The following is a 14,896-nucleotide window of genomic DNA, read 5'->3' on the forward strand; positions in this document are numbered from 1 at the left end:
AGATCTAGCTTCTCTTAGGCATGCTCCCCCCCCATCCCCCCCCCCAAGCCCTGTCGCAAGTACCCCTGTGTCCTTATTTCACTAAGCCCCTCAGAGCTAGGAGGAAGCACCGACATTGCCATTTCACAAAAGGAACCAAGGTGCATGGCCTTAAGGAAACTCCCACCAGGCGGAGAGGGGTGGGGCTGTGTAGGAATGACCCTCATGGCTGCACTCGGGTCACCGTGCCACCACACCACCACACGTAGAGGGAAGCCCTGGGGGCCATGCTGTGACAGCTGTGACAGAAGAAACCACAGCTGGGAGAAGCCACAGCCTGAGGCTGTGTTTATTGCTTCCTTTTTCTCGAGCCTCACACCCCAAACCCACCCCTTCAATAACACAGGGGGAAACACTGAGACCCAGAGAGGCCACAGAATGGGACTCTCCCCACTGTGACCACGTCCCCACTCCCAAATGCCTTTGCCTCTATCCCTTAACCCATTTCAGAAGTCAGAAATCTGTTCACACTAAAAAGTACCATTGCTCTCATACATTATATTGAAGAGACTGCTGTAAGTAAATGAAAAAGTATCTAAGATATGGCCCTGCACCATAAATCTGGCCACATTTCAGCTGTCCAACATAAAATTCGTTTTTGATGAGACAGTAAAAACGATTAAAGCTCAATTTCTAAGGTGTAATGTTAGAAAATTCTTAAGATTCTGATTTGTGCTCACTTCCCCGGGACTCAATTACTTGGTTTATTTATTACCCCCTCGCGTGTACTGAATATATTAAATCTTCACGCCAGATCTTCAGTAATTTCTACCCAGACCGCTGATCTTTAATTGAATCCTAAACATGCTTCCCGCCCTCAAGAGTGAGAGAAAATAGCACCTTAAAGCCAGAAACTGGTGTCTACCATCAGTTGACAGTAAATTTTCAACCGCTCCTAGCATCTTCTAAAACATCTTTAGGACCCAACCTTCTCTTGAAATTATCCTTCTTTCCAAAGGGGAGCACAGTGCTCATCAGAGGAAAAGTGGAAAGGGGGAGAAAGGTCAGAGCGGCCAGCATCAATAGTATTCTTGGAAAGTATTTATAAAGTCCTCATTCACCATTTGAGATCGTAATAATTTCTTTATGCACAATATCACCTTCCTGTCATCCCAAAGACACTAATTCTTGCTCTGTCACCTTTTAAGAGCTTGGCAATAGCCAGACATAAAACTGGAGAAGCCAGCAGCAGCATCATGGTCCACTAGGCATGCTCATTAGCACTTAATTAGGAAGTAGACACCTGCCATAAGAAATGTGCTCGGAGAAGGATGAGGAACAGGTCTGCCCTACCAGCAATTGCTATCATTACTTAGAGAATAGCACTACGTCCGGCTTCTGGGGGGGAAACGCAATGATGCATACACAAGCAGTGCAACGGGGTAATTAAGCATGGCACGGATTACAAGATGAGAGAAGCCAAGCAGAGGGGAAGGGATTTAACTACTGGGTGGGGGACACCACCCTTTCACCCCTCCCTGCACACCCCGCTCTACCGAAAATCCAAAAGAGAGTCACCAAAACACTTCCAGAGGTGTGATTTTATGTCCCAGCAAAGGCATACTCAGCAAATGTCTGGATACATGAGAAGGGAGGAGAGCTTTCCTCCCAAACCCAAGCTGGTTTGTAGAAAGATGAACTAGAGAGTGTCTATGATACATTATCGAAAAGAAAAACTAGCTTATATAATAAAGGGGCTTCGCCACAGCTGCAAACTGGACCCATGTGATTAAGCCCCACAGTTAGGCTAAGAACTATCAACAGGGATGTCCAACAGCCTGAAGTGGGTGGCCCCGGGAACTCCCACCTCTACCCAGCTCTGGTTTTCCAGGATCCATAAAGCAAGTTCACTGTCCATTATTAGAGGCAACTGAGTTTCTCCATCCCTTGCTTGGCCATTTTGAAAGCTGCTGCTGCTTCTTTTTATTGTTATATTTTATTTTATTTTATTTTATTTATTTATTTATCTTTCAGAGAGAGAGAGAGAGAGAGAGAATGGGGTGGAGGGCAAACAGAGAGGGAGAGAGAATCTTAAGCAGGCTCCATGCCCAATGGGGAGCCCTCCTCAGGGTTCGATCTCACAGTCCTGAGGTCATGACCTGGGCCCAAATCAAGAGTTAAACGTTTACCCAAATGAGCCACCCAGGCACCCCAAGCTGCTGCTGCTACTATTTTTTTTTTTTTAAAAGCAAAATCCTACCCAACTGGAAAGAGTACTAAGCAGTGAGAGGATGGATCACAACTACTGAAGATGCTACAGAACCAGGAACTTGGATAACGCAGCCTCACGTTCTACTTCTGATCCTGACATGCAGTGTGCCGAGATATTCTCCGTCCATCGCCTGGCCTCAGCTCAGAACACTCCCAAGGCAGCAAGGGCAGGCATCGTGGATCCCGTTTCACAGAGGAGAGGGTGGCTTGCCACGGGGAGCCATAACCAGAATGAGGACTGCAAACCTTTTCTTCCCTAGAACAGCCTTTTCTGCTATGAACCCAGCAGCCCAGTCACGTTCACAAGGAGTTAGACTGGGTGTTCCCAAGCACAGGGAAGGGAGTGCCATCTCCTTCTCCAACAAAGACTTCATAGGTCTTTCCCTTCTCAAGTTAAGGGGAGACTCCTGAGGTTGTAGAATGCCACATGTGCTGAGACAATCCACCCTCCCCAGAGATAAATCCATCTTCACCATGCAGCCTTAATGGCAGTTAAGATTAAAATTTGTTCTTAGATTTATGCCTTGGGGCACCTGGGTGGCTCAGGGGGTTAAGCCTCTGCCTTCGGCTCAGGTCATGGTCTCAGGGTCCTGGGATCGAGCTCTGCATCGGGCTCTCTGCTCAGCAGGAAGCCTGCTGCCCCCACCCCTGGCCGCATGCCTCTCTGCCTATTTGTGATCTCTGTCAAATAAATAAATAAAATCTTTAGGAAAAAAAAAAGGATTAATGCCTCATGAGTCCCATCTCTCTAGTCCCCACTTCCCAGTACCCCGCGTCACTCCATTGGGAAAAGGAGGATCTCTTTAGCTCCAGCTTTCGTCCAAGGAAGCATGTAAAGAAGAATCAAGCCAAAACAGGGACAGCCTTGGCTACTCTCAGAAGATGCTTAACAAATAAAAAGTGTCCTTTCTGAGATAACACACACTCGGGAATGAATACAGTGCCCACGTCTTGGAGAGTAAGCAACTGCAACTGGGCAGCCCACCTGGCCCATGCGTGTTCGGGAGGACATCTCTCAACAAGGCTCACCTGGGTGCCTGGGCCCTTCCCCAAAAGGGAAAAAAAAAAAAAACCATGAATGAGTGCTACTTTATTTTTTTATTATTATTTTTTTAAAGATTTCATTTATTTATTTGACAGACAGAGATCACAAGTAGGCAGAGAGGCAGGCAGAGAGAGAGAAAGGAGGAAGCAGGCTCCCTGCTGAGCAGAGAGCCCGATGTGGGGCTTGATCCCAGGACTCTGGAATCACGACCTGAGCCGAAGGCAGAGGCTTTAACCCACTGAGCCACCCAGGCACCCCATGAGTGCTACTTTAAAAATGTATTTTAGAACAAAAGAGATACTGACATCGCTATACAGCCAGCAAAACCTCAAAAAACCCAATGGCTCTACCTACTGAGAAATCCACACGCATCAGTCTTCCACAGACCCAAACCTGCACAGACCAATGGGGAAACTGAGATGTTTCTCAACAGAACAGCAAGGGTGGGAAAATCCAACCTTCTACCTCCTCATCACCTTCCATGAATTATTAAACTTTTTTTTTTAATGAATGCTTGCAGATTTATATAGTACAGGACTCACATGCAGAACAGTTTGTAGAGCTATCAGAAAAGGCAATTTTGATGAGCAATGGTGGTTTTTTAGCGATGCAGGTGGTTTCTCAGATGACCAGTGGTTCTCAAACATAATTCTGACACCCCCACTTCTTCACCCTGGGGACATCTGGCAATGTCTAGAGACATTTACGGTTGTCACACCTGGGGGGTTAAACACCCTATGCTGCATAGGACAGCCCCCCATCACAGAGAATTAACAAGCCCCAAATGTCAACAGTGTTGAGGCTGAACACTTTTAGCCTAGACCTAAGCTGCAATGCTGTCCCATGACATCAGAAGTCATGTTTTTTTTTTTTCAGAATTCATGTTTTTATACAGCGAGCGACCTGACAAATTATTGCTTAAAAAACAAAAATGCTTTTCAACACTCAATTGTTCACTGTCCCTTCGTCGCCATCACGTACCTTGTCACAATGCAAAAAATAATCATCTGCTTCCCAGAGTGGACTCCACTGACAATTTTAAAATAAAACAAACAACAACAAGTTCATATTTCATCAAATGACTTTAGAAAAGCTGCACTGGAAATGTCCACATACTGGTGTTTTGTGCCTCAAAGGGGGTCGCAGAAAGGTTTTGCTGTTGACAGAAGGAGAGACATGCACTTGCTCTTACCCAAACAATGTGGACAGGCTGGGAGTGAGACAAGGAAAACAAACACCAAACCCTGAGTTAATGATAATGAAAACCCACAACGAATAAAGTCACCTCATCCATGTCAAACAACAGCCACGCATTCAGAATTTTAATTCGCATTTTACCTAGTGCAGCCTGGGTCAATTATGTTACTATAATGAAATTGACTTTGCTGTTTACATTCAGAACTTTAACTTAATGATGCCGTGGCTTCCACAGTTGTGTTTCTAAAACAGCTGTCACACGTGCTTCATCGCCACCGAGATGCCTATACAACAGGAAAGGACACCCAGAAGGAAAAGGGGGACCAACGCCCACCTTAACAGAGATGCCAAGCTCTTTACCACCAACCACAGAATCAACTTGAATTTTTGGAAGTCTACCCCACTCTGTAACCTTAGGGAAAACCATGTCACACAGATCACAGACTGAACCCAACCAGAACTGAAACCATGCCCCCAAAATAGCATCTCTCGTGTTAAGTGTGTGCCAGTAAGTGGCATTTATAGCATTTGGTATTTAAACACTTTTAAAATAGAGGGGAAAATGTGAAAAGTAGCATTTGTTGACAGTTCTCTCCAAATCCCTCTTCCTTGATTTCTGCTATTTCCCTGTTCTTTAAAACACTCTGCTCTTATCTGGGGAGAGTGCAGAAGGAGAAAATTGGCATGCTACAGTAAACAAGCTGGGAAAGTGGGGAAGAGCTGTGTGGGAGCAGAACCATCAAGGACACTACTGTACAAGTTATCTGAAAACCTCCCATTATGTGAATGGCCTCTCTCGAGAAGAGGGGCAAGGGTGATAAACAGGCAGAAACTACTTACAGGGGCCAAGAATTCTCAAGCCACTTGAACATGGTTTTTAAAAAGAGAAAAAAAAAAAAAAGTCCCCCTTAAAGTCCCCATCTCCATGCAGGAGCACATAGCAAATGACACACGGCAAAACCAATGGCGTGTATGGAGGTAGGCACCTGGATGAACGCCTAAAACTCTGAAAAAGACCTGAACTCATCTTCACCCTTTCTGCACTGCAGAGAACCCACAAAGGCCAACTCTTCCTTTATTATCACTGACGTCCTTGCTTGTCCTGCTTGCCTCAGATCACGGTGACAGCGACGACAATGATCAGAGCACTGGGCTGAAAGGCCGGAACTTGATGAAGTTTTAAAAAGCCAGGTTTATTTAGACAGACCCACTTCTAAAGCCATGGAAGGTTTTGATGAAAAGATGCTCAACATCATTACCCATCAGGGACATCTGCAAATCTAAACCACAAACAAAGATACCACGTCACACTCACTGGAAAGGCTAGACTCAAAAAAAGATGGACAGGTCCAAGTGTTGGAGAAGATGCTGAGGAAGTGGAATTCTCATCTATTACTTTGGAAAACAGTCTGGCAGCTGCTCAAAATGTTAAATAGAGTTATCACATGACCCAGCCATGACATGTGTAGGTTCAGTTGGGAGAAAAGAAAACGGGTCCACACAACATGCACGCAGTGTTTACTGCAGCGGTATTCAGAAACAGCCAAAAGGTCTGGAGACAACCTCAATGTCCACCTGCTGGTGACTGGATTAATAAAGGTGGTGTATTGATACAATGCAGTATTACTCATTAATAAGGACTAAAGTACACACTATATGAATAAGCCTTGAAAACTCTATACGAAGTAAAAGAACCCAGCCACAAAAGGCCCGTGTTAGCGGATTACTTTTACGCAAAATGTTTGGAATAGGCAAATCCACAGAAATAGAAAGATCAGCAGTTGTAGGGACTGGGGGCCGTGGGGGGCAAGGGGGTAACTGCCAATGGATATGGGGTTTCTTTTTGGAATGATAAAAATGTTCTAGAATTCGTGGTGATGGTTCCACAAGTTTGTGAATATACCAAAACCCACTGATTCGTATGCTTTGAGAAGGCAAATTTCATGGTATATAATTACACATCGATGTAAAAAAAAAATGCATAGGTCTCTTAAAATGCGGTGCTCTACTTTCTACTCTGAAAAGAGAGAAAACAGGAAAATGCCTCCTTCCAAGGTATCAAGTACAAATCATATGAATGTATGAGAGAAAATTAAAAAGTGAATAATGCCTCAACAAGTTTTCTAGCAACTAAAAAGCACACTGACTATTCGGAAGGACCAAGACATTGAAATCAAGCTCTGCATTTGTCAGCGATACCTACTTGTACTCCCAGTAAAAAATTTAACTTGAACCCAGGGAGAAGTAGGCTACCTACCAGACTTGCAATATTGCTCCTTCTCCACGGAAAATTAAATAGAAAGGCTGGACTGATCACTAAATATAAGTTAGGAGAGCCAGAATATCGATGCAAGTCTTAGCCTTGTCATTTTCTGCTCTTGGTAGCGGGCTAGGCATTATTCTCTGAGGGCGAATTTGTTTTATAAAGAAACTTACAGCTGGGTTATTGATGGGCTTTCCAGGGATTAACTGCATACTCATAAGAATAAGAGGCTAACCTCATCCTCTTAAACTTCACACACTACAATCCTATAGATAGCTGACAGCTACAGCCGGAGGAGAAAAATAATCCAACATTTTGCTAATCCTTAAACCAATCATCTCATGCAACAATGGGGAGCCATTAGGTCTACAACTCAATCTCTTAAGGACAGGAAGCCTCCTTCTACAGACACATCAGGAGTTTGTATTCATAGACGTGCCCTACATAAACATAGACAGACATTACAAAAGCCCCTAGACTTCTTTCAGTTCACACTAAATTGTTTCCAAGTATAGAGAATTTTATGTTCACCTATGAAGCAGGGATACAGACATCTGACCAATAACTGAATCCCCAAAGGCCTTGATAGAAGTTCTTCCGTTCGTCGAAAATTAAGTTAGACTAGGTCCAACTAAATGAGAAGGGAAAAACAAGGTGGCCAACACTAACCCTGAATGTTTTGAGTTCCTGATGTTCACAGGCGTTACTATGAGAAACTGTTCAAGTTTTCTTATGTTCAACAGTCAGCATAGGGGCAGCTGTCAAAAATCAGGCATTCTGTGGTATGGGAAAGACAATCCCCATCGCTCATATGGCCATCTCTTCTCTCTCTCCTTCCAATTCCATCACAATGATCTGTACAACAACCCCTCAGGACCAGCAAAGGCCTTATTCTCCTTTCTCCTAAGTAAGGAAGCCAACGATGTCTTATCCTCACTTCTGCCTCTCAATTTTCTCTCCACCTGCTCCCGAAACTTAACTTTTCCCCCCTTGTTTTGAGCCTTAAGTCTGTTCATCAAGTTCAATAGCCAAAGGTTCTTCACTGCGGATTCCTGAGTAAAAGCTGTTCACGCATGACAACTGAGTGGCAGGAGCAGAGCATCTGAATGGGTCTAATCTCAAACACTGACACCCACCTAATCACTAGGAAAGACTAGAGGGGAAGTGACCTGCTGCTCGGAGCCACCACCCCTCACGGAGACTTGGCCAACTGGACCCACAGATATGCTGCAGGCACTCTGAGAAACAAGGTAGACGGAGCCACAGTTCAAGGAGTCGGGACCATGCTTGATAAAGGCTGCCAGCCAGGGTGCTATCCCCACAAAAGCCATGGTATTACCCATCTGCAGATGGGGACACTAAAAGGAGGTTAATTGATTATACGAGGTCACAAGGCTCCCAAGTGGCAGCACCGAGAGTCCTACTCAAGTCCATTCAATCCCAGACGCATGCTCTACCTTTGCACAAGGTAAAACAAGACAAATGCTCTGAGAAAGATTAGCACAAAGCGCCATGGAGCTGGCCAGCCAGTACTTGCAAGCAAATGGACATCGATCATGCAATTGTTTCTTTAAAAATTACACTCAGCCAGTCATATTTTACTTTCTAATCAAAAAGCAACCATTTTTCTTTGGGGGTAGAGAAACACCAGGTGAAAAAAAGTACAAGGGAACTTCCTGGGGTGAAGGAGAGAATCTGCACCCCCGAAAGCAGTGTGGGTTACAGGGTGTGTGCACACGCCTAAGTGATCACCCTATATATTTAAGACTGGTGCATTTCACAACATATAAATTATACCTCAATTTTTAAAAAAAAAGCCTGTGTGAACAAATACATATGCATCTCTATCCATATGATCTGTAGAGACCACATGTGATATAAATTCACTAACATATAACGCTAATTATCTGGAATCCGAATCTCAACTAAAATCAATTAGTATCATAGCAAGTAGAAGACGAAAGTTCTTAGTTCCAAGCTCCCTCAAATAATACAAGGGAAAGTGATCTCGAAAAATCCTTCAATCATTTTCCCTGCCTTCAGGAAGACATCAACCATTGCACAAGGTGTTGCCATCTAAAAATCTATTTTGTTTTGAGCGTTTTTAATAGAATTCCAAATTGGGGAGGGAAAAATCTTTGGGTAAGTCTGCTTACATCACAGAGACTGTACAGATGAAAGAAATAAATTTATTAATTAAAAAATAAAGGTCTCCAGTAAGCTCCCTTCCCACACGAACCTGTTTTCTAAAGCGCACGTAAGCTGTGTGTCACACCACATAAAACTTCGCCTATCAAGATCTCTGCATTATTAAATACTCTTTCTATAGCTACAAGAACATAACATACTTAATAGCAAAAGAGCTTAATATAAAGCAACATTCAAAAAGTAGGGCTGTAGTTAATCTGCCAATTATCAAATTTGCTATCCGTCACAACTTTTAAAAATAAAGTATCACATGAAAAGTAACTATTCCCACAGTTTCTCCAAATATCCAGTATCTAAGAAGCTTATCTTTCTGAAATACCAGTAATCTATGTAAGTTGAAGCCAGGTGATGTCTGGAGTGGAACAGGTGTAAAATTCAGTATTTTCTGTAAGGTAGGAGAATTAAGTTTTCCATGCTGGTGAGAAATGGGCATCATTAATTCACTCAACACGGACGGGAAAAAAAGGACACTCTCTCTTCCTCCTCCAAGGGCACTCCACAGTTCCAGGACAGAAGCTGAGCCCACCTCAGCAGCCCTGGTGTCCTTGAGATTTCCCTTTTTCCAGGTCTGCTAAAGAGAAATGTCTTTAGCCCTGGCAAGCAAGCAAGCAAGCAGTAGGCCCCTTGATTGTACCTTAAAGGGAATGAGAATGTTTCGGCTCATTTGCATTTTAAAGGCTACTCTTTCACGATCTTTCACACTTGTAATAGATGTCTAAACCGTTAAATTACTATTTCTTTTCTTAGCCTGAAAGTCGATGCAGACGAAGAGCGTGGCCTCTCCCATTGTTCTTCATCCTGAGCTGGTCCCTGAGCAATACTGACAGCTGCTATCAGACCGGGGCTGCATTTACTCTGTGCGCAGCTGCTGCTTGTAGGAACAGACAGCCTCCCGGAGCCTCCTCCCCTCTGGGGAGACAGGTTGACACACTGCATGTTCAATGAAGGGGTGCGAAGGTCCACTAAATTGTCAACCCAATTTTATGCTACTTCAATTTTCCAGGACGCGCATAATTCCTTTCAAGCAAAAATCAAGCATATGCCAGAGCATGAAACTTATGGTGCAGGGTAATTATTGATCACCACAAACTTGCAAAGAGCCTTCTGACATAAATTAATAGACTGAGCCAAAAATTTACAATTAGGAAAACTGCACAGGCTAGTAGGCTGAAGACACACAATTGGCGTTAAGTCTTGTGCTCCGGGCCCAATTCCCTGATTTGGGTTATTGTCGCTAGCTATCAGAGCTAATCTGCTTTTATAATCTCAACAACATGTTTCCTGGATGCAAGCCATTCATAAAATTAGCGATTCATCTGCCCTTCTCAAACGACCTGCCATTTTCATTCTCTGATTCAATTCAAAAGGAGTCTTACCTATAAACATCTGGTTCATACAATTTCCCCCTTTCTAACGTGTGGGGCTGAGCAGGGCCTCGGAGAATTTACGGGTACGTGAGGTTCACCATGGAGAAAGGATATGTAAAAATTTAGAGACTATCAGAAAACAAACATGTTCCATAAAGTGTAACTGGGTACTTGAGAACTGCTTTGCATATGTTTCTCTTTAATCAAAACAGGCTTTTCCATCCTCATTCATTTGGGTTAAAAATTTCTGTGCTCGAGCTACAAGTACAATTTGTTATTAGTCTTTGCTAATCAAACACAGTACATGCAAAAGTACCAGTGAATATTTGATTTGATCTCTGAAATAAAGCAATTTATTACACAAGAAAAGGGTACAGAAGGCAGCCGACAAATGCAGATGTAATTGTGTTTTTTGTTGAATGTGATTAGAGAGCCCACTAAGTAACAGTCAAAAATGTGATCTAAAGAGGGGGGGGTAGAAAGGCAGAGCCTGGGTCTGGGGGGAAGAGGAGGAGGGGAGAATTGTTTATGCAGAGCTAAGCTGTCAAGTGTAATAAAGCAGCTTGAATAAAATTTAAGCTGAAAATCCACTGAAGCTCCCCATTTCAGGGAGGAAAAAGCTATTAAAAGGAAATGAAGGTCACCCTCCCACTTTATTTCACCTAATTGACTGCCAATAGCTTACCACAGGCAACCCGACTGCAGATCGGCAATTGAGAAACTGATGAAAGGAGAGTTTTCAAGCTGAGGCTCATTCTTTAATCCTCCTTGGCTCTTATGTTTTTTCTCCATCTCCAGTTGGGATGTAATTTTAAACCCTGATGGATTAACTGGTTCCATTGTCTGTGGCCGTCATTGGACTATGGCACTCTTAATCCGTACAGCAGCATGTCTAATTATCATTACAAAGTGTCTGAGGGAACTATAAAGACCAGCAGGGCATCTTCTCACAAGCAATTAACATAAATTGATAAATGAGTGATCTGAATCCGCTCAAGGCACTCACATATGAATAAAATCAGAAAGGATGGTCCCTTGTTTCAGCTACTTCTTTGGCTTAGTCTGGAAGGGGAGAAAACATGAGAACTGTCCCGGGATCCCGGGGCCTGCAGCAGTGAGGACAAACTCAGGGGGAAGTACGGGGTTGGGGGACAGGAGGGGTGGGGAGGGGAGGGGGAAGGGACACACCGCACGGTTCACCGGGCTCATTAATGCAGAGCAAATGACTTGTGATTGACAACCAGTCGCCAGCGTGGAGCACTAACTGAACTCAAGGCAGGAGAGCAAAAACCTGGTGAAAGGCTAGAGAGCACTGGGGCAGACAATTATCACTTCTTCAACGGCAAGAGAGTGTTCTTTTCATTGGGGTGCCACTTAAAAATTCATGCAAGAGGCACAAGGAAGAGAAAGAGCAAACAGTCATCTAGGGCCTAACACCCCAGAAAGCAAACAGCAAAAGCAAAGATGGCTGAAGGAAAGGATCATGCTGAGACCTGTCTTGACCTCCCTGTGATCCAAAGTTATAAGCCTAAAGTAAGGAAAGTATTTAAAATACTGATAAAGAAAGCAGGGGTGGTCTAAGTGTCAGGGCATAAACTGCATCTATCTTCCCACTGAACAGTAGATCTATTCTTCTCCCCCTCCTTAAAGTGTTTCTATCACCTTCCTTATTATGCTCATCTGTCTTCCCCTACGTACCTCCCATACCTGAGTCCTCCTCCCCAACCCTTACTGACCAATGTTAAGACTACATGACATTATACATAGAGAGAGATTAAGCCATCAAATTAATAAGAAATGAAAGCTGGTTATACACACTGTAGGAGGTAGACCTGGAAGGCCACGTACCCCGATGATGGCATTCAACTCTGCCATGGTCACCTGCTTGGCACGCTCCACAGCCTGGGCCACCTGTTGTTGATGCTTTGAAAACAAGGAGAAGAAAAGGTGTTAGTAAGGCAGCCAAAGAACTTCATTCTACCTTCCAGTAACAATAACAACAACAACAACAAATACAACAAAAATATAAAAGCTTATGCAGTGTAGATTCAGCAGAATGTGGTTTTAAATGTGAAGTGTCTCAAGCACTGATTATTTCACAGAACACATGGACAGCAGGAAAAGGAAAACAGAGGACAGAGCTTCCCTTATTTCTAAGCAAAACTAGTCCCCATTTACCTTCTGATGGGAATTTTGGGGTTGGAATGATAGAAAAATCAAAGACCTCAAAACAGGTAACTGAAGCCTTAGAAAATCACTGGTATTGGGGATTTGGAAGATCAGCTAGGTTTGCAAAAGGGGTTCACTGTTAAGTTTGAGCAGGTAAAGTTTACAGCCACTTTAAAACCCCCCACTTTTATACTTAAAATTTAAACATTAAATCTTTGATTACTTCTCTGGTCAACAAATCTCAACCCTCCAGTAGTTTTTGGACACTGTGGGGATTCCTTTCTTTCTTCAGCCTTTTCATCCTCCTGAGGGGAAAAGGAAGGAATCCCCCTCCCCAAACTCTTAGTTCACAGGCTGGGAACACTCTGCACAGTTCACCCACAAATGGCTTAGTCTGAAAGGGCAGATGTATCTCTCCAGCTCCACCCACAAAAACCAAGCCACATCTTTGCTTTTTGGGAGGCACGAGACTGTGGTAGAAACCAGTATCACTAAAGTCCAACAACACCATTGCAAAGGCCAACAAAACTCAAGTGCATCGTCAAATAGACGTTACACCAGAAAAGGCAGAGGAGATCCCTGCTCTCCACTCTGGAGCAGCAGATCCTGGTAAGAACAGACACCCCGTGTTCTAGCTGTGGCTCCAGGAAGCTTTTCACTGTCTCAGTGCAGCCTGGACACACTGAGAACACAGCTTATCATTTATTAGCTTGTATCCAAAAGTAATCTTGAAGGCAAAACTAAAATATACAGGCTTTGAGTCCATTTCACAGATTACTCATATAAAGAGCTTTTCCCTCTCAAAATAAGAAAGTTCAACCTCTGAGACTTTGTAACTTAATACAATGGCTTACATGTGTACGGGACTGTAAGTTACAGCAATACGAACACTTATTTTATCCTTCAGACTATTAGCATCAGCTTCCTCCATGGACAGCATCCGTGAACCTGACTTGATGTCCAAGGACACATGAAACACCTGCTTCCATGGTCAAGTCAACCCTGATGGAACCATATTTTTTTTTTTTTAAATGCAGTAAAGGGGGTGCCTGGGTGGCTCAGTGGGTTAAGCCACTGCCTTCGGCTCAGGTCATGATCTCAGGGTCCTGGGATCGAGTCCCACATCGGGCTCTCCGCTCAGCAGGGAGTCTGCTTCCCTTCCTCTCTCTCTGCCTGCCTTTCTGCCTACTTGTGATCTCTCTCTGTCAAATAAATAAATAAAATCTTTAAAAAATAAATAAATAAATAAAAAATAAATGCAGTAAAGGAAAAGCTCTCTAGAAAGACACTCCAATCATTAGTAGCTTCCCAAGCTTATACTACTCCTCAAAGAAAAGCAAAGTTTTATGTTGGATCGTCACTTTGCAGTCTTCCACGGGGGAAGAAAAAAAATTAATTTGAGGTTGAGCTATCGTCACCACGTTTACAGTGTGCCCTCAGCTCTGCTAGATGGGATAGCAGGGGGCTTACACACTTCAGCTGGAGCAGATGTTCTTCACACTTGTTCCTTGTGATAAAATTAACATCTTAAAACTAGCTAATTTGCAAACAGAGAAGCAACATAATTGCACTTTAACAGCTGAACAGTTTTACTTACTTCCTGAGACAGAAATGGGATGACTTGTGCACAAATTGTATTCAATCTCTTGGCGATTTCAGTCTATAAAGACAAAGCCATATAAATGTTTAGTATACTTCATAATCAGTTCAGAAAGATAAAACTTCATACCCAACACTTTAGCCCTCCACTGCCTCACTCTTGAGTGCATAAAATTGCTTTCCCAAGCTATGTTGCTAATATTTATCTTGAGATAAACAGTAGATATTAATCCCACTTGCAAAGTAAGACATAATCGCACGCTTTATTGGTCACTTAAAGAAAAGATAATGGGTAGCTTAATTGAGTTGGAAAATCTACATGGTTTAAGGCTATATGATCCTTTAACCTGGTGAGTACAAACCCCCTCGTATGCTTATTCAATTACAGTGTACCACCGCATTTTTATGTCGTTATAGCAAGTTCATTCCAACTGGTGTCAGAAGCCAGTGGGGCAGGGGCACCAACAAACTGGGTCTAGCCTTCAAGATAAGGTCCAGCGTGAGAAAACATCAGAAAGGAGCCCAGGGACCTCCTTCCTGCTTGTCCCAACTCTCACACAACTCAAACATGACTTTAACGTTAGTAGCCTTCACTGAGTCTCACTATCTCAAACAGGCCAAGAAAACATTGTTGAAACAGAACCCACGTCCAGCATGAAGGTCAAGTTTCACCACGATGCGGCATCAACAGCAAGCACCTTGCTGAGAGAGAGCCCCTGGGTCAGCTCAACATCACAAAATGTGTCCTGACGGACTATCTGTGGCACAGGCTTTTATAAATAAAGTAGGAGAAGTCCC

General features: G+C 43.4%; 1 protein-coding gene across 9 annotated transcripts in view; it reads right to left on the reverse strand.

The window, feature by feature from the left end:
• Positions 1 to 14,896, reverse strand: part of LOC111153574 (transducin like enhancer of split 1) — an 86,725-nt gene that overhangs the window by 45,299 nt on the left and 26,530 nt on the right. For 7 of the 9 annotated variants that reach the window (XM_022512689.1, XM_022512685.1, XM_022512687.1 and 4 more), the window contains exons 5-6: positions 14,097 to 14,159; positions 12,179 to 12,253 (exon numbers count right to left, since the gene is read on the reverse strand). The exons of 1 other annotated variant lie outside the window; for it this stretch is intronic. In XM_022512689.1, the coding sequence (XP_022368397.1) occupies positions 12,179 to 12,253; positions 14,097 to 14,159 (138 nt within the window). Of the gene's footprint in view, positions 1 to 12,148; positions 12,254 to 14,096; positions 14,160 to 14,896 lie in introns of all 9 variants that reach the window. One more of the 9 variants, XM_022512682.1, reaches the window with a different exon arrangement.

The sequence above is a fragment of the Enhydra lutris genome, unplaced genomic scaffold, assembly GCF_002288905.1.
Source record: "Enhydra lutris kenyoni isolate GAN:26980312 unplaced genomic scaffold, ASM228890v2 scaffoldscaffold33, whole genome shotgun sequence".
Lineage (NCBI taxonomy): Eukaryota > Metazoa > Chordata > Mammalia > Carnivora > Mustelidae > Enhydra > Enhydra lutris.